The following is a 24,260-nucleotide window of genomic DNA, read 5'->3' on the forward strand; positions in this document are numbered from 1 at the left end:
AACCTAAACCAGGTCTGAGATTTCAACTACACATGCTAGTAAATGCTTATGTTTGCAGGATAGTACCACGCTGCATGAATTGTAAGTGGCACTGTCATTCACAAACATCTGACTTCAGAACAGCCTGAATGAGAAGGGCTTTATTGAGCTCTGAAGGACAGGCATTCAGGAATCAAAAGGTACATCGATGTGACTAGCACTTTCGTCTCTACGATACAACCTGTCAAATATTGACAGTAGCATTACCATGTACACAGGCCACAAAATGTACCCACTCATCTACACTCTTTAGCCTAAAAACACAAAACAATTACAGTACAACCATGAATCATAATCTGTGCTCCAGGAGTTGTAAAATAAATTAGAAATCATGCTCAATAAAAAGATGTAACTTAGTGGCTCAGGGTTTTTACAATCTCTTTGTTGCCAAGTGTCTCCTCTTCTACTGGTAGTGACTGTAAGGAAAGGATGCCCGATTTAAACACCAGTGTTGCTCAGACAGTGCAGAGGAAGTGTAGCTGCAGTCTGACCTGAGGAATGGAGTTACAAACCAGCTGAGTCATCGTTTGAGTTATAAACCAGGGGAGTCATGGTTGGAGGCGTAAACCCGGCTTGTGTTATCGACACCTCACGTCCACGGGAGAAGTGGCTTTGTGTTGCCATGGCAGCAGAATGCTAATGGGAGAAAACAGAGGCGAACTGGCTGGGGAGGACCGGAGATGCACAGGTCTCTGGAACCTGGACTCGGAGGTGAGGGGGGGTCCGACTCTGGCTCTGGGAGGAGGGTGGTGCATGGGGGGGAGGGAGGGACATAGGGCTTGGGTAAGGTCCTCCAGAGGGCTATTTAGAATAACTACGAGCCAGGATGCGTGTGGTCCTGGGAGGGAGGCAGTAGAGAAAGGCCTGACAGGGGGAGAGGTATGCTTGGCTATTGGTTCAGACAGCTGAGGGAACACACACTGAGTAAGACAAGAAGACAGCATCCAGACACGCACGCGCACACAGCCTAAAATTTCTCTCACACACACACACGCACGCACAGTACCCTGTCACATATACTCGCTCACAAAATGAACAGCCTCTCTGACTAGTCTAACAACTTTTACAGGTATGTACAAATTGAGTGTTAAGTTCTGCTTCTCAGAGTGCAGCATCCGGCTTGATGAAGAGTGCCGAGAAGGCGAAGCCCAGGAAGACGATTCCTCCGATGATTGTAACTGCAGAACCAAACAAAGAGAACATGAAGGAACCACGAGCAGACAGAGACCGGCTGGCATGGAAACCGCGGCAGGCAGAGAGGGGTTACCGGTTCGGACAGAGATCTTCTGGGCGATCATCCTTCCACCGACCACAGCCAGCCCGGTGCACAGGCAGTGTCCCAGGGTGCCGCCAACCGCCACTCCAAAAGGGTCCTGAGGGCACAACACAATAATAGTGTGTCAATTTATATTCAAATATCAATACTTATATTAAGGAAACCACAGGGAGGGTGTTGCTGACACACTATACTCATAAAACTGATGGGTTCTTGATGCGTTGCTGTTGCAAAACGTGCAGAAACAAGCACCAGGCCTTTTTGAGTCCTTTATGGGTAGGACATCATCCCCAGGCTTCATGAATTTGCGCTCCATGCTTACGACGCCAACGTGACGTATGGATCTCATTCACACTATGTTGCCAGGACCTGCCCTGCTCTGCTTCTGATAGGCTTGTAACGTTAGTTATAGCTGCGTTCCTCTGATATGATTGGTAGGTGAAATTAATTGACTCGAAAATATTAAACCGCATGCAAGTTCCCAATTTTTTTTTCTTCTCACGGCCGCACGCCGGACATCCGGCACGCTGACGTAATACTTTAATAGCTCCTCTGCATGGTGACCAGTGATACACTGTGATTCAAAGTGAAAATATGAATTCCTGGGGTGTGTGTGGTGTGTTTTTTGTGAGGACGGACTAGGTACTAGGGTTACAGCCTATGTGAATTCCAATAGTTGATTTAAAAACACCCCCCCCATGTTATCATGTTGACTGTGAAACGTCTTCAATAAGCCCTGCATCAGTACAGACCTCCAGCTCAAGGCTTGGGCCCCAGACTGACCTCACGGGCGGCCAGGATGATGGTGGTGAGCTGGGAGCGGTCGCCCCACTCGGCCAGGAAGGTGAGGGTGAGGGCCTGCAGGAACACGGGGGAGATGAGGTAACGCCAGCGGCTCTGCTGCCCACCGGTGCCGGCGCCCATCTCCACGTCCGACAATCCGTTCTGCTGCTTCGACCTCTGGAGCTGAAAGAGTCCGAACGTGAACCAGACGCTACACCAGACCCAGAACTACAGCAGAGCTCAGACCAGACCCAGAACTACAGCAGAGCTCAGACCAGACCCAGAACCCACATCTCCATACCCCTTTCTCCACACACACACACACACACATACACCCAATCCCCCCCATACCCCACCACACACATCCATACCTCCCCCTTCTCTCCTCCACACTTCCCCAAACCACTCCACATGCCTCCATAACCCCTCCTCCACCCATATTCCCCCCTTCCTCCTCTAACCATACACCTCCGCACACGTCCCTCCCTACCTCCCCCCCCCCGCCCCACATTGATATAATACCTTGACCAGGCATAACCCCACGGCTTCCCAGCCCTCACCTCCTCATCCTTCTTCTTGATCTCAGCCTGCACCTCCTCCAGCTCCTCCTGGCCCTCGTCTGGACTCATTTTCAGCCCCTCGCGTAGCATGCGCACCCCGAAGATGGCAAACAGGGCAGTGGACACGTAGTAGGTGTAAATCCTGGGGATGATGGTGGTGGCGTAGCCAAACAGCACTGAGACACACAGACACAACAGTTCAGTTGTGTTTACAGTTGTGTGTAGAGCAGTTCAACATGTTGTTGCTGTATGTCGTTTTGGGTAAAAGCACCTGCTAAATGAATACAGTAACAGGCAGACCACACACTTCCAGTAAAGAAGCCCTGACAAAACCCAGACCACACACACTCCAAGGAAGCACCACTTTAGCAAATCACAAATCTATCGTGGGTCTGGAGACATATTTTACCCTCTCCATTCATCCTACCACCCCTCCATCGCCTCACCAGCCCTTCCCTCCTCCCACCCCCTCTTACCTGAGAGGCAGGTCATGAAGCTCAGAGAAAGCATAGCCCCAACGAGCACGGTGAACCTGTTGTACCGCATGGCCATGATAGCTGCGATGAAGAAGGTCTTGTCTCCCAGCTCCGACACGATGATGACGGAGAAGGACGCCACAAAAGCATGGATGAAGCCCAGGTTGCCTTTGTTGGGATCATTTTCACTTCCAACTACACTTATAGGGTGTACAGTGGGGACTTTCTGTATGGAGGGAAACCAGCATGTTAGCTAGTAGTAGCTAGTTGGCTGTGTGTGTTGATAGCAATTCCCTGTTTTTGCTCTACGCAAAACAGATGAGTTGAGAAAATGTTACGACCCGTTTGTAATGTTAACAATAACACTTCATAATATAAAATGTGGTTCTCGTCATAATTACCAATCAAAACATAACACCAAACCTATGTAAAGCCGCTTTCTCACTACACATTGAGGCCACAGCTACAATGCAGAGTGAGAAAGACTGTCTTGTCCTCAAAATAGTAGCTAGCAACCATTAGCAAGTTAGCCAATTAGCCAAACAGGTGTTTTGGTTAAAAAGCAGGTAAGTGTACCTCTTGGGGCAATTGTTCCTGTACGGATTTATGTTCCTCCGGAGTACCAGCAACTTCAACAGAGAACAACACCAGAACTACCCCAGCCAGCAAAACACACATCACTCTTCTGTTAGCGCGTCCATTCCTTCCATCGAACAGGAAAGGCATTTCAACAAGGCAAAGCGCGGAGATTAGGCTCGAATAGATCGGTGAGGAAAGCGTCTTTGAATGCTGAAGTATTGAATAATAAAAATGAAGTCTTCAAGAATAAAAGAAAAGACAAATAAAGCTGCACACCGCGAAGCTACTCGTCAACTTCACGGTATGTTTTCGACTCGGAGCACATCCAGTTGGTGACATGCTACTTAGAAGAGGAGGAACTCTTGCAGTGGTATGACCAGAGAAACGACAACGTGTAAGAAACACTCTGACGTAAACGCTCAGCATTGCTGCAATTGGACACTTGACCTGTCAATCACGTATCATGGGGAAAAAAAGTGTCGAGTTTGCCAGACGTGCAGAGAAGAGAAGGAAGTTACCAAGAAACGGCTGATGACGTCGATAAAGCCATGGACAAAGCAGTGGTTCATGTCCCGACGCAAATACTTCCCACTGTAACATAATAGCCACGTTGGTTTGTGCGACAAACTTTGACAGAAGCGCAGTGTAACTGAAGCTTTTGGCGCAGGCAGCATTAATTAAACATAAGCATTACCATGATTGTTAGTTGAAGGCATTGATGTCAGAGGCCATGCCTTCTTGTAAGATGAAGCTCTTTTAACACACACAACCCATATTCTCATTCCACTTCGTAAAAATCCACAACATACAATAATGTATCTTTTATTTTTATCATTGTTGTGTGGAACATTGCACAATGTGATATTCACAGCATTTATGCATGCTTCCAGGTATAATTGCAGGACCCTGTCCTTTGAGTAATGCAGTCCGTATTTTAGAAACAGCTTTGTTTATCAATGATCAAAGAAAATGAGTTATACAACACACAAAAAAATCACAATATAAACGGTATCAGGGCTTTACGATGCTGTGGGTATGACTCAAACTTGCTCCTGTAGAACTGATGACACAGCAGGGCAGCCAGCACCTGGTTGAAGAGCACGTAGAGAACGACCAGCCCCCAGGTGAGAGAAACACCTCCAGACACCAGGCTCAGAGACACATAGATAAGCAGCTCTGCCAGGTAGTGGGGGCAGGAGACCAGCTCGAACCATCCCCCGCTGGGAACCCGGTGGGCCAGAGTCTCCACTGCACCTGCATGAAGAGGAGATCAAATTATGAAAACAAAAAACTACGGGTACAACAAGAGATTTAGCATATTTTGAATTTGATAAGTTGAAGCTGATGGCTGACCTGAAGCCCCAGTCCGCATGCGAGCTAGAGTGATCAGGGAGCGGTGCTGGAGCAGGGAGGCCCAGCCAAACAGCAGCACTCCAGCCGCCTGGACCACACCCAGCTGGGCTAACACCGGAGGCGCAGGACTTCCTAATGAAACCATACACCCCTCAACTAGCATCACCAAATCACACAGGGTGTTAACTAAAATGTCCCCGAGTTGTGATTTACATCTGTCTTTGGAACTCGCTTAAACGTGATCATACAGGAATGTGATGCAAGATACAGCATCTATGACATATCCTGAAACAGGTCAATCCTCACCTTTCCCTCCGGTCATACGATCCCAGCACAGGACAGTCAGTCCCAGCAGGATGTAGTAACCCAGGCCAAACACATACTGGACCACGTGAATGACTCCATCAGAAAACACGCTGACATAAAGACACTCCGCCAGTCTTCTGAGGCAGTGAATCCACAGCAGCACCTGCACCGCCACGCTGCACACCTGTGGATCTGGAGGAGAGACGGCCTGAAGACCTCCTGCCCTGCATGTTCTAGATGTTTCCATGCTCCAACGCACCTGATTCAAATGAATGGGTTGTTGTCGAACTCTGGCGGACATTCATTTCAATAACCCATTCATTTGAATAACTAGAGACAACACATACCTCGTCAGACTCTAGAATCAGAATGGGATTTATTCGCCATGAAAGTTTGCACAGACAAGGAATTTGCTTTGACAGGAAGGTGCATACAATAAACATATACCTAAAATTTAAATATGTGGACTATCTATACTAAGGGTACATAAACTCTAACATGAGACACTATGGAGTAAAGAAAATGTAGCTCGGCTACCTTGGCCGTGAGTCGCTGGTGATCCTGCCAGAAAGCTCAGTGTGTCAGTCAACCATGATGGGTATGGCTCGTCTCGTTGGATGGCACGAAGGGATACCACCACAAGCAATCCGTTCCAGAGAACAGACACTGCATAGAAGTGCCAGAACCATCTATTCAAAAGGAACAATGGGGCATCAGCATCAGTTCAACGAGCAGGAATCTGCTTGGAATCTCCCCCAGTCCAGCAACCGCTATTAAACTATCAAACAGGTTCTCTAGGCTACAGGCACATAATGTTAGCTTTACAGTAGTCACCTTTTGGGGATGTCAAACACACGCAGCCAGGTGTCGCGTTTACTTTTCTTAGTTTTACCGTATCGGATTAGGTCTTGAAATAAAATGAAAGCTTGAGATTTCTCACATTCATTAGGAAAATAAAGCGAAATCGTGTGTATTGATACAGCCAAGAAAAATAATATTCCTAATAACAACCATGTCGTTTCAATTACATTGAGCCCTAATGACATCTTTCCGACATGAGTCCGTACTACAGATGGAAACGTCCGGAGGGAAACGGGAACAATTTTGTTTCGTTCCACACTGTTATCCCGTAGTTTACCATAGCTTGTAAAACAAACAAAAGCAACATTTTACAAAATATGTGTTATTATTTGAGTAGCCTTAATGCCCTTACTGGAACGAGAGCCACACTGACAGCGCTGTGTTGTTGAAGTTGCTTAAGGGTAACGGCAGGCGGCAGCATGATCTGACTGCAAAGACCATGGGAAACTCACACACGTATGACAGAGTGAATTCAAATGTGCATAATTAAGCCTTCATTTTACATTACGTTGACATTTTTTTCACTGAGCAGACTCTTTTATCCAAAGCGACAGGCCTATACAATTGGTGCATTTATAAAGTAGGCTTACAGCAAAAAAATCCAATGACCAGAGGTGCATAGGTGAAAATAGAGAATGATAGGTCTAACACCAAAAAAATCGGAATAGCCTACAACTTAGAGCAGAAGTTCGTAAGTGTCGGCCCCAACAGAGAAAGCAACAATTGCTGATGGATGTATTAATTTTTTATGTCAGTAAAGTTTACGAAATGGGTTTAATGTCAATCAATGACAGGAAGATTCAGCCTTGCGAGCTCCTTCGAGGACAAATAGGCTACTGTAGCCTATATGAAATCTATGTCAACCGTTGGCTCCAGTCGTCCACCTCCATCTGCCTCAAGCCTTCCTCGTGGTATGATTATAATGTGTCCATTTAGCACATGCTCGATCCAAATAGACGCTGAGCTATAGACTAAATTTCTCCATATTCACCATGGCGACGGGCAATGCATAGGCTATCATCATTCACTTCGTTTATTGTGTGCATGTGTGTGTGTGTGTGTGTGTGTGTGAGCGCGTGCCCGCGTGTTGGGTACAGTGATGCTCTTAAGGCATGTTATTCCAGGATGGCTCTTAGAGGAGCACGGCATCCTGTCTAAGGAAGGGCCAATCCCCCACCCCCACGCCACACACCCCTACCATTCCACCAACAAACCCCTACACCCCCATCCTTCTAGGGCCCTACCCTTCCTAACCCCACACCCCCACACAAAACAGTAAAATAAGGCTAACGTTCCACTGTAGCCTGTCTGATAATGCGCTGGAATGGCCCTCCCTCCAGGAAATGTTGGGTGGGAGGCAGTCTAAGAGTCCCAGCAGAAGTGACCAGGACAGGAAACACATGTAGATATGACACCCGGGTCCCCTTGCCCCGCACACAACTTTTCGATAACGTTGTCAGATTTACATTTAGCCTATATTTTCTTCATTTGGCAGACGCTAAGAACATATTGTTCTTAGGCACTGTGCAAAGTAACCACATCTCAGCTTCCACCAGGTAGCCTACCGACAATTAAATTGTCCATCGTCCTCATTTCACACATTCAGCCACTGATGGGTGTACATTTTAGTGTCCTCAAATTTGTTTGATGTAGTTACGCACCCATGTTGGTTATGTTGCGTGCGTCAGGTATTGGTCCCTGAAGTCTCCTAGAGATCAATTGAGATTTATTAGATCCAGGGACAACTCAATGACTCGTTTATAAACAGTAAATGTACTTTGTTTATCTGTCAATATTTACCCACTCTTATTCTTGATTCAATCATTGTCTTTGAAACAGGTCGATGAAATTGCGATAGTGTCGGGAATATGCTCCTCCCTTCCCTCGCGCTGTTGGGATTCGAGTTTGCAAGCTCAAGCTAGATGGATCCTCCCTCAAGAGTCGGCTCCGTATGGACCGGTGTGCGTAACTGGAGCGCAGATAACTGTCTGCTAAACAAACAGGACTTCATATTGACTGAAGAATAACTACTTTCAATCAGTTCCTTTTTTTGTATTGTACTCTGGAAAATAATATAATTAAATGTCCTGTTGTACGTGATAAGTGGATAGGACTACCTTTTCCAAACTTTTAATTGCGTGTTGATGAGGGGACCGTCCAGCCATTCTGTCAGACTATGGCGAAAGCAGTCTTCGTCATTTATCTCGTTGGAACTGTTTTTGGAATCAGCCGAATGACTGGTAAGAATTCATTAATGTATTGATGAAAAATTATAATGTCAAACCAAACTTGTTTTTGGCTCTCCAACAGGTGCGTCCACAAATTTAAACTAGCCAACAACTAATTACTAGTCTTCTTACGACTGATACAGACATTTAATTAATAACGTAAACCAATTTTAAAACTGAAACTGAAATCAATGTCAAAACTGACGTTTCTTGTACGAAGTAACATTTTCGTCAAATTTCAAGCAAGATTTAAGAAACTTGTAGTCTCTTTAAATACAAAAGAAGTGAATACAGAACGTCTTTCAGCAGGGGTTGCGATTAATAGCCAGGTAGAGGGAACAGGCCCACTCTAGGTCCTCAGATCTGGAGTCATCACAGTCCTTCGTGAACCAGCTTGATGGGAAGTATGACACTATGATGACTTATGTCCCAGTTTGCCCGCTATGTTTCAGTGTTAACCAGCAGTGTGTGTCAGGATCAGACTGTGCAGTGTGTGTGTGTGAGGGTCAGCGTGAACAGTGTGTGTGGGTTTCAGAGTGCGGTGTGTGTGAGGATCAGAGTGTGCACTTTGTGTAGGGTCAGATTGTGTGGTAGGTGTTTTAGGGTCAGAGCAAGTGGTGTGTGTGAGGGGATCAGAGTATGGTGTGTGTGTGTCTGAGGATCAGAATGTGGAGTGAGGGTTAGAGTGTGTGATGTCTGCATGGCTTGGCTGGGCAGGGCCTCGGGCCGTATCCTCTGGAACAGGAAGTCCATTTCAGGCAACGCTGGGCTGACCCGGCCCATCTGCCCTGGCTTCCTGTTTTGTTGCAGCTCCGCCATTTTCTGCCGCAGTGGAAAAAAAACTTACCACACATGGCCGATGAAGAGCGGCCCAGCCTGTTCATAATAATGTGTTCATGTAGCGACATACAGAACAGTCGAGGGGAATTTGAACCTGCAACCGCTTGATCTGCAGTCAAGGGCTCTAACCACTGAGCTGTACCCTCTCTGTTAAGCCCTCACTTGGGATGGATCATGAACTATCAGTTTAATACTTTGACACGTCATGATAAAGTGTGTCATACAGTGGCTAACGCATAGCTTAGTACACAGTACCACCAAGTGTAGCCCCTATGTGTAACTGTGGACTGTTGAGATGTTATTGTTAATTTGTAGTTGAGATATATTTATTCATGCACTGTGACTGGTAGCTGAGATGTCATTTTGCACTGTGCCTTATAAACACAGATTGTTCCTTGACTCTGACCACTGAACTACTTTTAGAATTACACACTTCTGATCCGTGATTTTCTGCTGCATTTTCTATACGCACTATTAGCATGTCGCTTTGGATAAATGTGTCTGCTGAATGAATAATATGTAAAATGTACTGATCTGTGAGAAGTGTCTGGCTCCTAAGAGTAGGGTGTTTAAGGAAGGTAAGGTCCTCTGCTCTCATCAATGGGGTGATGTTGATTCACTCTATCCTGGTAAGACCATCCCCTCTCTGATTGGTTGACCTTTGATCTGTCCAGCCTTGGAGCTCAGGTTCATGTCAGAACCCCCGATGCTGAGCCCACCAGAGAGAGTTCACAGAATCAACACCTCCGACACCCTGGAACTCACCTGCAGGTCAGACTGGGCCTTCCATGGGTCATCCATCCTTGTTGTTGATTGGTTGTGGCTGTGATGTTGATTGGTTGTGCCTGTGATGTTGACTGGTTGTGTGTGTGTTGTTGACTGGTTGTGTGTGTGTTGTTGACTGGTTGTGTGTGTGTTGTTGATTGGTTTTGCCTGTGATGTTGACTGGTTGTGTGTGTGTTGTTGACTGGTTGTGTGTGTGTTGTTGACTGGTTGTGTGTGCCTGTGATGTTGACTGTTTGTGTGTGTGTTGTTGACTGGTTGTGTGTGTTGTTGACTGGTTGTGTGTGTGTTGTTGACTGGCTGGCAGTGGTCGTCAGGTCCTGGAGTGGAGCGTTCCGTACAACATGAGCCGGGCAGGAAGCCACCTCTCTACCGTTGACTGCCGGGGTTCCGGATTGTTCTGCACCAAGCTGCGGATCTCCACGGCAACTGTTAACGAGACCGGGGAGTACCGCTGCTCCTACACCGGCCTGGTACCAGAGGAGGCCAAAACGTCTGCCGCCGTCTATGTCTACGTCCAAGGTAGGGGTCAGGGTCGAGTTGGATTAGGGGTCAGATTACTGTCCAGGGTTAGTGTCAAGGTTAGGTTAGGGTTATAGGTCAGGGTCAAGGTCAGGTTGGGTCAATGATCAGGGTTGGGGTTAGGGGTCAGGGATTAGGGTTTGGGGGTCAGGGTTAAGGGCAGTGTCATGGTCAGGGGTTAGGTTCGCCTCTCCCAGGGATTATACGGGTGCACACTGGTTTTACTGACCAACTTGTATTTTAGTGACAGTAACAGCGTCCGCAGAACAGCAGAGATTCTACCAGTGGCCAATCCTGCTGTATAAATAATAAATATATTATTCTACCTTTTCCTGAGGTCTCCATATGTGTGTGTGCTTTGCAGACTACAAGGTGCCCTTCCTCCCCTCTGACAAGGAGTACGAGGTGGTGTTCATCCGCGAGGGCGAGCAGGTGGTCATCCCATGTAGGGGCTCCATGGAGGACCTCAATGTCACCCTCCACACTGTAAGGCTGGCTCTGACCTGAGGGACCCTGACCCCTGACCCCAACCTGACACTAACCCTGACCCTGACCCCTGACCTCAACGTAACCCTCCACATTGTAAGACTGGCTCTGACCTGAGGGACGGTGACCCCTGACCCTTGACAGACCGACAGACAGACAGATCCATTGTTTTCCTAGTCTCTGGAAAGCGCAGGGGTCACATCAGACTACACCATCAAAAGTCCTGCTTCCTGTCTGCCCACCCCCCACCCTCTGATGTTGTGACCTTTGACCTCCTGAAGACCATATAGTCCCTTAGCAGCTCATCACAGATATGGAAAAAAAAAACATGTCTGTTTCCTCTGTAGTCACAAGGTGTCAACCCCCTCTAAAACAACACAGCACGCCACATTTCCAGGGAACAGTCAGGGTCGTGACTTTGCGTGGAAAAAATTGCCTGACAACCACGTTTGCGCGAGGTGGCGCGGCCCTTTCGTAATCTGTCTGTCCTTGGTTTCTGGTTTGTGCTCTTTGTCAGAAGTACCCTAAGAAGGAGCTGTCTCCCAATGGGAAGGACTGCCTGTGGGACAGCAGGACGGGCTTCACTGTGCCCAGTCACCTGATCAGCTACGCGGGGGTGGTGTTCTGCCAGACCCACATCCACAACGACACCTTCAAGTCCCCTCTCTACATCGTGGCCGTGGTCGGTAAGGAGGGGGCTGTTCACCTGTGTGACGTTCACCTGTGTGTCGTTCACCTGTGTGTCGTTCACCTGTGTGTTGTTCACCTGCCTGCTTGTTTATCTGCCTTTGTGAGGTAACAAGGGTGCGGGTGCATGTGCGTGATGGGTGTGTCAGTGTGTTGGGGGGTGGGGAGGTGTTATGGTGTGTGTGTTGTGGGGTTGTGTGTGTGTGTAGGTGGGGGGGTGGGGTGGGGCGTGTGTATGTGTGTGTGGTATGTGTGGTAAATGTGTGTGTGTGAGAGAGACAGCAAGGCTGTACTCTCAGGAGAACAATAGGCAGCGAGAGCAGCTCACTGCCGTGCACCCCTCCCACTTCCTGTTCCACAGGATTCAAGATCTACGACCTCACCCTGACCCCGGCGCACGAGAGGCTGTCCGCAGGCGAGCGCCTGCTGCTCAACTGCACCGCCCACACCGAGCTCAACGTGGGCATCGACTTCAAGTGGTCCCACTCCCAGATCCAGGTGAGGCAGGGGAGCTAGGTGAGGTAGATAAGGCAGGGGAGCTAGGGGAGGTAGATGAGACAGGTGAGGCAGGGATAGCTAGATGAGTTAGATGAGACAGGTGAGGCAGGGGGAGCTAGGTGAGTTAGATGAGACAGGTGAGGCAGGGGGAGCTAGGTGAGTTAGATGAGACAGGTGAGGCAGGGGGAGCTAGGTGAGTTAGATGAGACAGGTGAGGCAGAGGGAGCTAGGTGAGTTAGATGAGACAGGTGAGGCAGGGGGAGCTAGGTGAGTTAGATGAGACAGGTGAGGCAGGGGGAGCTAGGTGAGTTAGATGAGACAGGTGAGGCAGAGGGAGCTAGGTGAGTTAGATGAGACAGGTGAGGCAGAGGGAGCTAGGTGAGTTAGATGAGACAGGTGAGGCAGGGGGAGCTAGGTGAGTTAGATGAGACAGGTGAGGCAGGGGGAGCTAGGTGAGTTAGATGAGACAGGTGAGGCAGGGGGAGCTAGGTGAGTTAGATGAGACAGGTGAGGCAGGGGGAGCTAGGTGAGTTAGATGAGACAGGTGAGGCAGGGGGAGCTAGGTGAGTTAGATGAGACAGGTGAGGCAGGGGGAGCTAGGTGAGTTAGATGAGACAGGTGAGGCAGGGGGAGCTAGGTGAGTTAGATGAGACAGGTGAGGCAGGGGGAGCTAGGTGAGTTAGATGAGACAGGTGAGGCAGGGGGAGCTAGGTGAGTTAGATGAGACAGGTGAGGCAGGGGGAGCTAGGTGAGTTAGATGAGACAGGTGAGGCAGGGGGAGCTAGGTGAGTTAGATGAGACAGGTGAGGCAGGGGGAGCTAGGTGAGGTAGAAGTGAGCTAGTTGAGCAACAGGTTTGGTTAAGTCAAACCTCCTGTACTAGTCCTGGTATGATATTCCCATGTGTCCTGGTTCTGAGGCCTGCGTTTGTCCCCTCTGCAGGCCTGGAGAAACGGCTCGGTGCCATACTACACTCTGTCCCACAAGAAGAAGCTGTGGAACTCTCTGGAACTGTCCAACACGCTGGTGGTGGAGAACGTGACAGTCAACCAGAGTGGAACCTACAACTGCACAGCCTCCAGCGGTCAAATGGTGCTGACCAGCTCAGCAACCGTGGTGGTCTATGGTACAGTATCCTACATCTATAGCAGTCTGTGGTAGAGTATCCTACATCTATAGCAGTCTGTGGTTAAAGACTAAGCCTATTGGTTGGGATCCCAGAATCAGGTCTCGTTTACTGGGCTTCACCAGATGGTGATGTTGTTGTTGTTGTCGTCTGTAGAAAAGCCGTTCATAGAGATGGAGAAGCAGTGGGTGAAGGTCCTGGAGGTGAACGTTGGAGAACAAACCGCCAGGATCCCCGTCAAGTACTTGGCCTACCCCGAGCCCAACTTCCGCTGGTACGGAGATCACGTTATTCGTGTATGATAACAATAACGTATAACAATAATGTGATTATAATATTAGGATGATAATATGTCATTAGTGTCATAATGTAACATGATCATTTAGCGACGTTCAGATGGGGGGGGAGGAGGGAGATTCGAACTTGCGACCTCTTGATCTTCAGTCAAAGGCAATGCCCCATTGAGACACACCGATCCCCGACCCGAATGCGCGACGCCGCCGCCCCGCTGCCCGCGTGCATCACTGCTCCAGCCCTCCCTCTGTGTGCAGGTACAAGAACGGCCAGGCGATACGCAAGGACGCGTACCGGATGAGGGCGGCCAGGGATGGCCTCACCATCTACCAGGTGGGGGAGAAGGATGCTGGGAACTACACTGTGGTGCTGACCAACAAGATCACCAGGGAGGAGAGTAGGCGCTCCTTCCAGATGCTGGTCTATGGTGGGTGCAGGGGGCTCCGTGTGTGTGTGTGTGTGTGTGTGGGGGGGGGGGGGGGGAGTGGTGCTGTGTGTGGTGGGGGGACGATGTGTGTGTGCGTGTGGTGCCGTGTATATCGGGCGCTGTGTGAGTGTGCGCGTGCAGACGTGAGTGTGTTTACAAACAACCGTCACCCCAACGACAAGTATCCCGCAGTGCCCCCCCACATTCTGGAGAAGGACGTTTCCATGGATACAGACGTGTACATGTATGGCAGCAGCCCCACCCTCCGGTGCACGGCCAGGGGAATCCCCACGCCAGCCGCCATCCTGTGGCAGTGGATGCCCAAGGAGGACTGCCCCAGCGCCTTCCAGTAAGCTGTGTGTGTGTGTCATTGTGTGTGGTACTGTGAGAGTGTGTGTCATTGTGGATCTGACAATGTGAAAGTATGTTTGTGGCATTGAGTGTGTGTGGAACAGTTAGAGAGAGTGTGCGTGTGTCATTAAGTGTGTGTGGTACCGTGAGAGAGAGAGAGTGTGTATGTGTGCGAGAGCAAGACTGTGTCAGCAGATACGTAGAACACCAGTGGGAGTAACTGGCCAAAGCTTCTGATTGGATGACAGTGTCAGGTGTGCAGTGATTGGGTGTTGACAGCAGCTGTCAGGGCAGACTCTCAGAAGGACCTTATCTCCCGCCTGTACATCTCAGCACTTCCTGTCCGCTTCCTGTTGTTCCCACAAACCTCTCTGTCTAAAGGACTCTTTCCTCTGGCTGGCTTCCTCTCTTCCTCCAAACCACCCAGTCACTCAACTCTGCTTTTTATTTCCCCCCTGACCCATATATATATATATATATATACATATGCATCCAAACACATGCAGCACATATACTGTATGTACTTATACACTCTCTATCTCCTCCTCCATATCTGTGTGTCTCTTTCAGCAGTGTCTCTGGGCTCATTGTTTGAGTCAGGGTCATGTGTCCATTGTAGTCCTGTGTTTGTTGGCCTTCCTACCCAGACCAGTCGGTAAATACGTGGTGTAACCTCGCTTTAAAATAACTCCCCATGGAGAACAGACACAGGTATATAGTCTTATTATAAACAGCAGTGATGTTTGTGCTGGCAGGTCAGGTGGTGTGATCTCTGAGCTCTCATTGGCTGAGTGTACCAACTGGAGGGACATCAGCAACAGCACCAGGCAGAATCCCGGCCATGACATCACCTCAGACTTTGACCAATCACACAAGGTAATCATCTCCAACTCCGACCAATCTGACATGGTAATCACAGGCCACAGGTTAAAATCCCGCCTTGTAAATCACTTTGGATAAGAGCGTCTGCTAAACAAACAAATTATTATTATTACTGTTATCACAGTGCTTTGTGGTCAGTTGACATGTTTCTTGAAGCTGCTGGGGTAAGGTCACATCCTGTTTACCTGCAGGCTGTGAGCTCTCTGAAGATACGCCGCGCTGAGGAGAACGCCCTCTATCGCTGCATCGCCAGCAACAAGCTGGGAAAGGACCAGCGCAACATCTTCTTCCATGTGACACGTGAGTGCCTGGTCCCCTCAGGGGTCTGGGGTCTGGTGTCTGCATGCTTCAACTGGCTGCTGTGTCTGTCTCCATGAGCACATTAGTTATGTTTGTGTGTGTTCCTGTGTGTGTGTTCCTCTGTGTGTTTGTGTGTTTGTGGGTGTGTTACTCTGTGTGTGTGTGTGCGTTCCTCTGTGTTTGTGTATCTGTGTGTGTGTGCAGGTGGTCTGGAGCTGAGTGTGTCTCCGTCCCCGGAGCCCATCGAGCAGGACCAGGTGGTGCTGAGGTGCAAGGCAGACCCCCTGCTCTACAGGAACCTGGCTTGGTTCCGCCTGGCCAACGTTTCCCAGACGGAGCGCCATCTAGCCGTACAGCCCTGCCACACCCTGGTCTTGCCCGCCCGACCCCTGGCCCTGTCCGCCCGACCCCTGCCCCAGGGCCTGGGTGACACCAATGTGTCCCTGGAGCTGCCCCTGGCCAACGTGTCACGCCGCGACGAGGGCCTGTACGTCTGCCAGCTGGAGAGCATCAAGACCGGGGAGAAGACCTGCCTCCTCAGGCACCTCAGGCTGAAAGGTCTACATCATGCCAGACCTAGTTAGTCCAGGGTTGGGGTTAGTCCGGGGTTAGCATAACTCCGAGGTAAGGGTTAGTCCAAGGTAAGGGTTAGTATGGGGTTGGGGTTAGTCCAGGGTTAGGGTTTGTCTAGGGTTAGGGTAAGTCCAGGGTTAGTCCAGGGTTAGGGTTTGTTTGGGGTAAGGGTCAGTCCAAAGTATGGGTTAGTCCAGGGTTAGGGTTTGGGTTAGTCCCGGGTTAGGGTTAGTCCGGGGTGTGACTCTTGTTCTGTGTGTCTCAGCTCTGGAGGTGTCCAGGATCCTGACCAACCTGACGGAGCAAAGGGTGAACGTGAGCGCCACGACAACGTTGGAATGTCAGGTGACGGGAACTCCCATCCCCACGGTGGTGTGGAGCAAGGACAACCACAGCCTGGTGGAGGGCTCAGGTGAGGCCTAGCCCCCAGCCCCAGCCCCTAGCCCCCAGCCCCTAGCCCCCAGCCCCAGATCCAGCTTCTCTCCCTAGCCCCGAGCTCCTAGCCCCTGCCATAGCCCCTAACCAGCCCTAACCAGTTGCGAGCGTGTTGACACGGTGGTCCATGTGGATGCAGGCGTGGTGCTGGGCCATCTGAACCGGACGCTGACCATCCAGCGCGTGAAGAGGGAGGATGGAGGCCTGTACACCTGCACTGCCTGCAACAGCCAGGGCTGCGACATCGCCCAGGCATACCTGCTCACACAAGGTCTGCACCTCCCTAGCACCCACACACCTCCTCACACAAGGCCAGTACCTCCATAACCCACTCAGACCCTCACCCTCACACCAGGCCAGTCCCTCAATAACCCTCGCATACCTGGTCCCACAAAGTCAGGATGTTTAACCTTCCAACATATATATATATATATATATACAGTATATATAATTTTTTACTAGTGGCAGGGTATTCACAATGGGAAATTATGTGCCCAAAGACTTTGCGGTCTGTGGTGATAATAGAAATAGTCGCAATAGTTTTGTTTTAATGAGAGTGCCGACCAAACTACAAGTGTGGAGATGAAATGTCCCGCAGAGTACACCCTGTACAGTCTTGGCCCTACAGCCTGTTCTGTTTCAAATCTATTTATAGGTGCTCCCTCTCATCCTCTTGTTTCATATCAAAGTTGGAGTTCCAGAATAACCATGTTGCTGTGGGACAGGAAGTTGTTAGCTACTTCCTCCCGAGAACCTCTAAATATCTGAACACAATGAATTTTGGAGGACAAAGAGAAAGGCCAGCCCCAGTCCCAACCTCAGCCTCAACCCCTAGCCTTGGACCCAGCTCCAGCCCCATGCCCAGTCCCAGCCCCAGCCCCGGCCCCGGCCCCAGCCCCTGGAAGGCACGCAGGCCGGCAGACAGGCCTACGTGCCTCTCCCTCAATCTCTGTGTCACTCTGGCGCCAGCACACTAACAAGCAGGCCACCTCGAGCCCTAACGAGGTCCTCCCACACACAGGCACTTTCTACACCAGGAGGGAGAGATGGAGGGAAGGAGGGAGGGGCGGAGGGAGGGAGAGAGAGATGGAGGGACAGAGAGATGGAGGGAGGGAGGGAGGGAGAGAGAGAGAGATGGAGTGAGAGAGAGAGGAAGGGCGAGCTGGTCAGGGAGTTATGAGAGAGAGAGAGATGGAGTGAGAGAGAGAGGAAGGGCGAGCTGGTCAGGGAGTTATGAGAGAGAAAGAGATGGAGGGAAGGTGGAGACAGGTGGAGGGAGAGAGACAAGCAGGGAGACAATGAGTAGCAGGGTCTTGTTGACCGGACAGGGTTTCTCCCAGTTGTCTTTGGCAGTGGTCCTGTAACAACCCTCAACTGCTGTTATGTCTACATGATCTCAGTCTGCTCACTAGCTCTGGTGCTGCAAGTTTCAGTTTAAGAAGTTTAGTAAAACACACACTGTTACCCACAGATACAACAATTCTAGATTAATACTGTACCAAAAGCTTTCCTTCACTGGCTGCCTAGCCCTCGAGAACACAATTCTATAACACAATAGTGTATATATCTCATTATGAATGTTTGAATTGCGCTGACAAAGAGGTAACATTCTTTTCGTATGAGTCAGGCTTATTGTGAGTTGCGGTGAAAACAGGAGATGATTCGTATGAGTCAGGCTTCAGTGTGAGTTGTGCTGGTTACAGGAGCTGATGAGAAGACCAACGTGGAGCTGATCGTTCCTATTGGCTCAGTGGTCATCGCCATGTTCTTCTGGCTGCTCATCGTGTTTGTCATCCGCAGCAGAAAAAGGGTGAGAACGCATGCACACACGCACACACACACACACACACACACACAAGTTAACACACAAACATGCACATACACCGCCCACCCCACTCACCTGCACATGCACACACACACATGCACACGCACGCACACACTCCCCCCCCCCCCCACACACACACACATAGAGGGTCTGAGTGATCAGAACTGACTGGTCTGGCCCACTACCTCGTTGTCTTTGTGTTCAGCAACAACAGAGGCTCATTCTGCTCTCGCAGGTCACGTAGGCTCTCTGGCCCAGCCTGGCCTCTTAATGGGCCCCGACTCGCTGAGACCATATCCTGGTCCTTAAAGGGCCACTAGTCTCTATTTCTGTCTCTTTCTCTCGTGTTTCATCTCTCTCTTCCTATCTACTTCTCTCTGTCTCTCTGTCTTCCTCTCTCTCTATCCCCCCCCCCCCCAGCCCAGTGGTGGAGACCTGAAGACCGGGTACCTGTCTATCATCCTGGACTCAGAGGACATGCCCACAGATGAGAACTGTGAAAGGCTGGCGTACGACGCCAGCAAGTGGGAATTCCCCCGGGACAGACTCAAGCTGGGTGAGACAGGGATAGGTTACAGAGGCCCGCGAGAAAGCTCATTGGTTCAATCCCCCAGCGCTGACAGACAGGAGGGTGTATTGCAGCGCTGAGCCGTTCATTCACATTCTCAACCGATGATTTGATTGGGTGGTTGTTAGTGGTCGTTTGAAGCCGTCTCACAGCCGAAGCAGGGGGGACGAACACGGGCCGTGACGTTCTCTGCTGGACGCCATTGTTGCGTCATTGGAAGGTGTCGGGTCGGTCTGGTTCTGATCCCGTCTTTGTGCTGGTGCTCTTCTCTCTCTCTCTCTCTCTCTCTCTCTCTCTCTCTCTCTCTCTCTCTCTCTCTCTCTCTCTCTCTCTCTCTCTCTCTCTCTCTCTCTCTCTCTCTCTCTCTCTCTCTCTCTCTCTCTCTCTCTCTCTCTCTCTCTCTCTCTCTCTCTCTTTCTGCTGTTGTGCAGGAGATCCTCTGGGACGAGGGGCGTTCGGACAGGTGGTGGAAGCTGCCGCCTTCGGCATCGAGAAGAACACCACCTGCACCACCGTGGCTGTCAAGATGCTGAAAGGTGAGCGCACACACACACACACATACACACATACCTGCAGTCAAGATGCTGAAAGGTGAGCGCACACACACACACATACACACATACCTGCAGTCAAGATGCTGAAAGGTGAGCGCACACACACACACACATACATACACATACCTGCAGTCAAGATGCTGAAAGGTGAGCGCACACACACACACACACACATACACACATACCTGCAGTCAAGATGCTGAAAGGTGAGCACACACACACACACACATACACACATACACACATACCTGCAGTCAAGATGCTGAAAGGTGAGCACACACACACACACCTCTACTGATGTCTATGTGGTCTGCAGAGGGAGCCACCTCCAGTGAGTACCGAGCTCTGATGTCAGAGCTGAAGATTCTCATCCACATCGGACATCACCTGAACGTGGTTAACCTGCTGGGGGCCTGCACCAAGCCTGGGGGTGAGGACACACACACACATACACACATACACACACACACAAACACTAACCTTGTTTGTCCTCCTAACAACTCCTCTCCTCCTCCTCCTCTCCAGGTCCTCTGATGGTGATAGTGGAGTACTGTAAAAACGGGAACCTCTCCAGTTATCTGAAGAGCAAGAGGGGGGAGTACAGCCCATACAAGGTACGTCAGCTGACCTCATCACAGCCTCAACCACAACCTCACCTCAACCACAACCTCACCACAACCACATCACAACCTCACCACAACCACATTGCAATCTCACCACAACCCGACCACACCGCAACCTCATCCCAACCTCGACCAACGACCTCCCCATCACCCCCGTATCTCCCTTGGACAGAGGAGGAGGCTATGTACTGACCAGCAGTGGCTCAGAGTAGAGGGGGCCCTGGCGGAAGGGGGCCTGGCTGAGGGGTACCTGGCCGAGGGGGACCTGGGTCTGGGGACCAGCGCCCAGCTGGACATCTGCACGGGGACCGCGGTGGGCTCCAGTGGGGGGACCAAGGCGACCAGGCCCCCCCAGGACGAAGGTACTGACACCTCAGAACTCTCCTTAGAAAGGAAGAGACTGAAGATACGCCGTGTCATGCTGTGTCATGTCATCCCAGAGAGCTCTGACTGTGACCACCTGACCATGGAGGATCTGATCAGCTACAGCTTCCAGGTGGCCAAGGGCATGGACTTCCTGTCCTCACGCAAGGTTTGACCCCTGACCCCTGACCTGTGGGGCTGTATGTGTTTCTTTGAATGTCTGTGGGTGTTTCTGTCTGGGTCTGTCTGTCTGTGTGTGTGTGTGTGTGTGTGTGCAGTGAACATCACATTTTTCATACATTATCATTGAGTATTGAGTCTGACCTCATCATCAAGTCATACATGATCATCGAGTCTGTATTTGAGTCTGACCTTTGAGTGTGTTTGTGTGTGTGTGTGTTTGTGCATGTGTGTTTGTGTGTGTGTGTTTGTGCGTGTGTGGTTGTGTGTGTGTGTTCACAGTGTATTCACCGGGACTTGGCAGCCAGGAACATCCTGCTGTCAGAGAGCAACGTGGTGAAGATCTGTGACTTCGGCCTGGCCAGGGACGTCTACAAAGACCCCGACTACGTCCGCAAGGGAGATGTAGGTGTCACACACAGCCTCGAAACACAGCCTCGAGACACAGCCTCCAGACACAGCCTCGAGACACAGCCTCGAGACACAGCCTCGAGACACAGCCTCGAGACACAGCCTCGAAACACAGCCTCGAGACACAGCCTCCAGACACAGCCTCCAGACACAGCCTCGAGACACAGCCTCGAGACACAGCCTCGAGACACAGCCTCGAGACACAGCCTCGAAACACAGCCTCGAAACACAGCCTCGAGACACAGCGTCTGAACACAGCTGCCTCGAAACACAGTGCTCTCTGACAGTGTGTGTGCTCTGTGTGTGTCCCTTCCCCCGACAGGCACGGCTCCCTCTGAAGTGGATGGCTCCAGAGACCATCTTCGACCGGGTCTACACCACGCAGAGCGACGTGTGGTCTTTCGGAGTGCTGCTCTGGGAGATCTTCTCTCTGGGTAGGGCCTCAGCGTCACTCTAGATGTTGACTTCTGTTTCTGCTGCTCAGCGCTGTGGAATACTGGAGTTACTGGAGGAGTGTAGTGACTGTGCTGGTCTCTTCCTGGGTTAGTGGAGGAGTGTAGTGACTGTGCTGGTCTCTTCCTGGGTTAGTGGAGGAGTGTAGTGACTGTGCTGGTCTCTTACTGGGTTAGTGGAGGAGTGTAGTGACTGTGCTGGTCTCTTACTGGGTTAGTGGAGGAGTGTAGTGACTGTGCTGGTCTCTTCCTGGGTTAGTGGAGGAGTGTAGTGACTGTGCTGGTCTCTTACTGGGTTAGTGGAGGAGTGTAGTGACTGTGCTGGTCTCTTCCTGGGTTAGTGGAGGAGTGTAGTGACTGTGCTGGTCTCTTCCTGGGTTAGGGGCGTCTCCGTACCCGGGCGTGGGCATAGACGAGGCTTTCTGCCGCCGTCTGAGAGAGGGCACCAGGATGAGGGCGCCCGACTACGCCACCGCTGAGATGTGAGTGCACACCATGCACCCTAACTACTGTGTACTACCCTAACCCGTTCACTACTGTAGTGTGCACTGCCCTAGTCACTGTAATGTGTACTACCCTAACTAGTCAACTTCAGTAGTGTGTATTACCATAGCTACAGTAGTGTGCACTACCCCAACTACTGCACTACTGTAGTGTGCACTACCCTAGCCTCTGTAGTGTGTACTACACAAACTACTGCACTACTGTAATGTGTACTACCCCAGCTAATTTAGTGTGTACTACTCTAGCTAGTCCACTACTTTTGTAATTGGCTGGACATGAAGTAAAGGTGACCCCTGACCCCTGTGTTGTTGTGTCAGATACCAGACCATGCTGGACTGCTGGCTGGACCGGCCCTCTGACAGACCCACCTTCTCTGAGCTGGTGCAACACCTGGGGCTCCTGCTCCAGGCCAGCGCTCTACAGGTGACCCCAGTGTGTGTGTGTGTCTGTGTGTGTGTGTGACCCAGAGTGTGTGACCAAGAGTGTGTGTTTGAGACTAGGATAGGACCCCAGTGTGTGTGTGTCTGTATATTCATGTGTGTGTGTATGTATGTGTGTATTCATGCATATGTGTGTATTCGTGTGTGTGTGTGTGTTTGTGTGTGTCCAGGGGGGGAAGGACTACATCCCTCTGACAGACGGAGAACTGCAGGGATCTCTGACCTCTGACCCCAGTCGTCCGTACGTCAAAGCCCTCAGAGCCGCGACCCTCGACCCCCAGGTCCACTACGACAACGCCCCGCCCCTCGGGTTGGTGCCCCCAGACCCTCAGAAACCCTCAGGGTGACATCTCTCTCTGACCCTCACCCCTTACTGTGTAACCCTCATCCCTTACTGTGTAACTCACCCCTTACTGTGTAACCCTCATCCCTTACTGTGTAACTCACCCCTTACTGTGTAACCCTCATCCCTTACTGTGTAACTCATCCCTTACTGCGTAACCCTCATCCCTTACTGTGTAACCCTCATCCTCTTACTGTGTAACCCTCATCCCTTACTGAGTAACCCTCATCCTCTTACAATCTCTCGCAATCTCTTATAATCATTAACGATCTCTTACAATTCGTTAAATCTCTTCTTATCAAGTGTCCCGCCCCTTCATCCTTCCTGTAGGCTCTCCCAACAGAGTGACAGGTGCAGTCGTCCTCTCAGTGTGAAGACCTTTGAGGACATTCCTGTCAGTCATGGGGTTGTCATGGTAAGTGTCTCCAAGGTCAAGAACAATGTCCCTCCTCTTTTCATATTAGCGACCAACCGATGTTCTGCGTCCTGCAGGAGGGCCTGACTGACAGCGGAGTGGGCCTATCACAGGACGAGATGAAGGTTCTGGGTCATCAGCCCCAACGGACCCTCAGGTGAGAGCAGAGCTGAGATACCTGCTGGTCTAATTGATGTCATTTCCTGTTTTAAACAATACTTCCTGGTTCCTCAGCCAACTACTGCGCTGCAAGAGTAAGGAGTCACTGGAGTCCGAATCGTCCAATCAGACGAGCGGGTACCAGTCAGGCTACCACTCAGACGACGCCGACGCCCCCATATATGCTAATGAGGAGATGATTCTAAAGCATCACATGCAGAAGAAGGCGCCGCCCACCAAGACCAAGTTCACTGTTGAAGTCCGCTACAGCACACCTCCTGTCTAGCGACCGCACCACCACCAGTACCCATAGTATACATCCACACTTGCACACAACCCACATATACACACAAGCACCTGCACACACACTCACACAGATATACACACACACACACCGACTTATACACTCACACAGATCACACTTACATACACATACAGCATAAACACACGTACACATCTGCATACACAAACACACACACACACGCACACACACACACACACACAGACACACTCCTCTTATTAAACAGGGTCTACAGCCCTACTCTTTAGTTAGCAGCAGCTACAGTCACAGCACATGCTGCCTTATTCACTGAATGGTGGGAATAATTAACTTTTCCTTGGAGATACATGTAATATATTCAGTAGGAAAACTAGGGTTGTGTGGGATCATTCTACTGTGAGAGCTTTGAGAGGCAAGGAGGCCAGGGGGCTGAGAGGCTAGGAGGCTGGGGGGCTGAGAGGCTAGGAGGCTGGGGGGCT

At 50.5% G+C, this 24,260-nt stretch overlaps 3 protein-coding genes and 1 long non-coding RNA gene across 5 annotated transcripts; 1 reads left to right on the forward strand and 3 right to left on the reverse strand.

Moving 5' to 3' along the window:
* Positions 1–125: 125 nt before the first annotated feature.
* Positions 126–4,075, reverse strand: tmem165 (transmembrane protein 165). The gene is made up of 6 exons (XM_062450450.1): positions 3,711–4,075; positions 3,135–3,360; positions 2,659–2,834; positions 2,099–2,281; positions 1,307–1,412; positions 126–1,217 (listed from the first exon to the last, which is right to left on the reverse strand). The coding sequence occupies exons 1-6, from the start codon at positions 3,858–3,860 to the stop codon at positions 1,141–1,143; spliced, it is 918 nt and encodes a 305-aa protein (XP_062306434.1). The 5' UTR covers positions 3,861–4,075; the 3' UTR covers positions 126–1,140.
* Positions 126–24,005, reverse strand: LOC134011041 (uncharacterized). The gene is made up of 2 exons (XR_009928370.1): positions 23,967–24,005; positions 126–1,017 (listed from the first exon to the last, which is right to left on the reverse strand). It is a non-coding gene; the product is annotated as an uncharacterized LOC134011041 (long non-coding RNA).
* On the reverse strand, positions 4,520–6,605 carry srd5a3 (steroid 5 alpha-reductase 3). Its single transcript, XM_062450549.1, has 5 exons — positions 6,207–6,605; positions 5,910–6,061; positions 5,373–5,564; positions 5,067–5,198; positions 4,520–4,967 (listed from the first exon to the last, which is right to left on the reverse strand). The coding sequence occupies exons 1-5, from the start codon at positions 6,416–6,418 to the stop codon at positions 4,708–4,710; spliced, it is 948 nt and encodes a 315-aa protein (XP_062306533.1). The 5' UTR covers positions 6,419–6,605; the 3' UTR covers positions 4,520–4,707.
* On the forward strand, positions 8,126–23,958 carry kdr (kinase insert domain receptor (a type III receptor tyrosine kinase)). 2 transcript variants are annotated; one of them, XM_062450444.1, is made up of 30 exons: positions 8,126–8,473; positions 9,976–10,072; positions 10,392–10,606; positions 10,971–11,092; positions 11,610–11,778; positions 12,141–12,277; positions 13,219–13,402; positions 13,559–13,676; positions 13,954–14,123; positions 14,316–14,472; positions 15,230–15,350; positions 15,548–15,656; positions 15,861–16,214; positions 16,495–16,641; positions 16,804–16,935; positions 18,368–18,474; positions 18,910–19,045; positions 19,489–19,593; positions 19,928–20,041; positions 20,137–20,225; positions 20,407–20,596; positions 20,675–20,766; positions 21,060–21,182; positions 21,511–21,622; positions 22,023–22,122; positions 22,462–22,567; positions 22,755–22,894; positions 23,258–23,342; positions 23,420–23,499; positions 23,577–23,958. In XM_062450444.1, the coding sequence occupies exons 1-30, from the start codon at positions 8,410–8,412 to the stop codon at positions 23,785–23,787; spliced, it is 4,086 nt and encodes a 1,361-aa protein (XP_062306428.1). In that variant the 5' UTR covers positions 8,126–8,409; the 3' UTR covers positions 23,788–23,958. The 2 variants fall into 2 exon arrangements, with proteins under 2 accessions (XP_062306428.1, XP_062306429.1); XM_062450445.1 differs by having other exon boundaries at positions 11,613–11,778.
* Positions 24,006–24,260: the final 255 nt, after the last annotated feature.

Source organism: Osmerus eperlanus, chromosome 24 (assembly GCF_963692335.1).
Source record: "Osmerus eperlanus chromosome 24, fOsmEpe2.1, whole genome shotgun sequence".
Lineage (NCBI taxonomy): Eukaryota > Metazoa > Chordata > Actinopteri > Osmeriformes > Osmeridae > Osmerus > Osmerus eperlanus.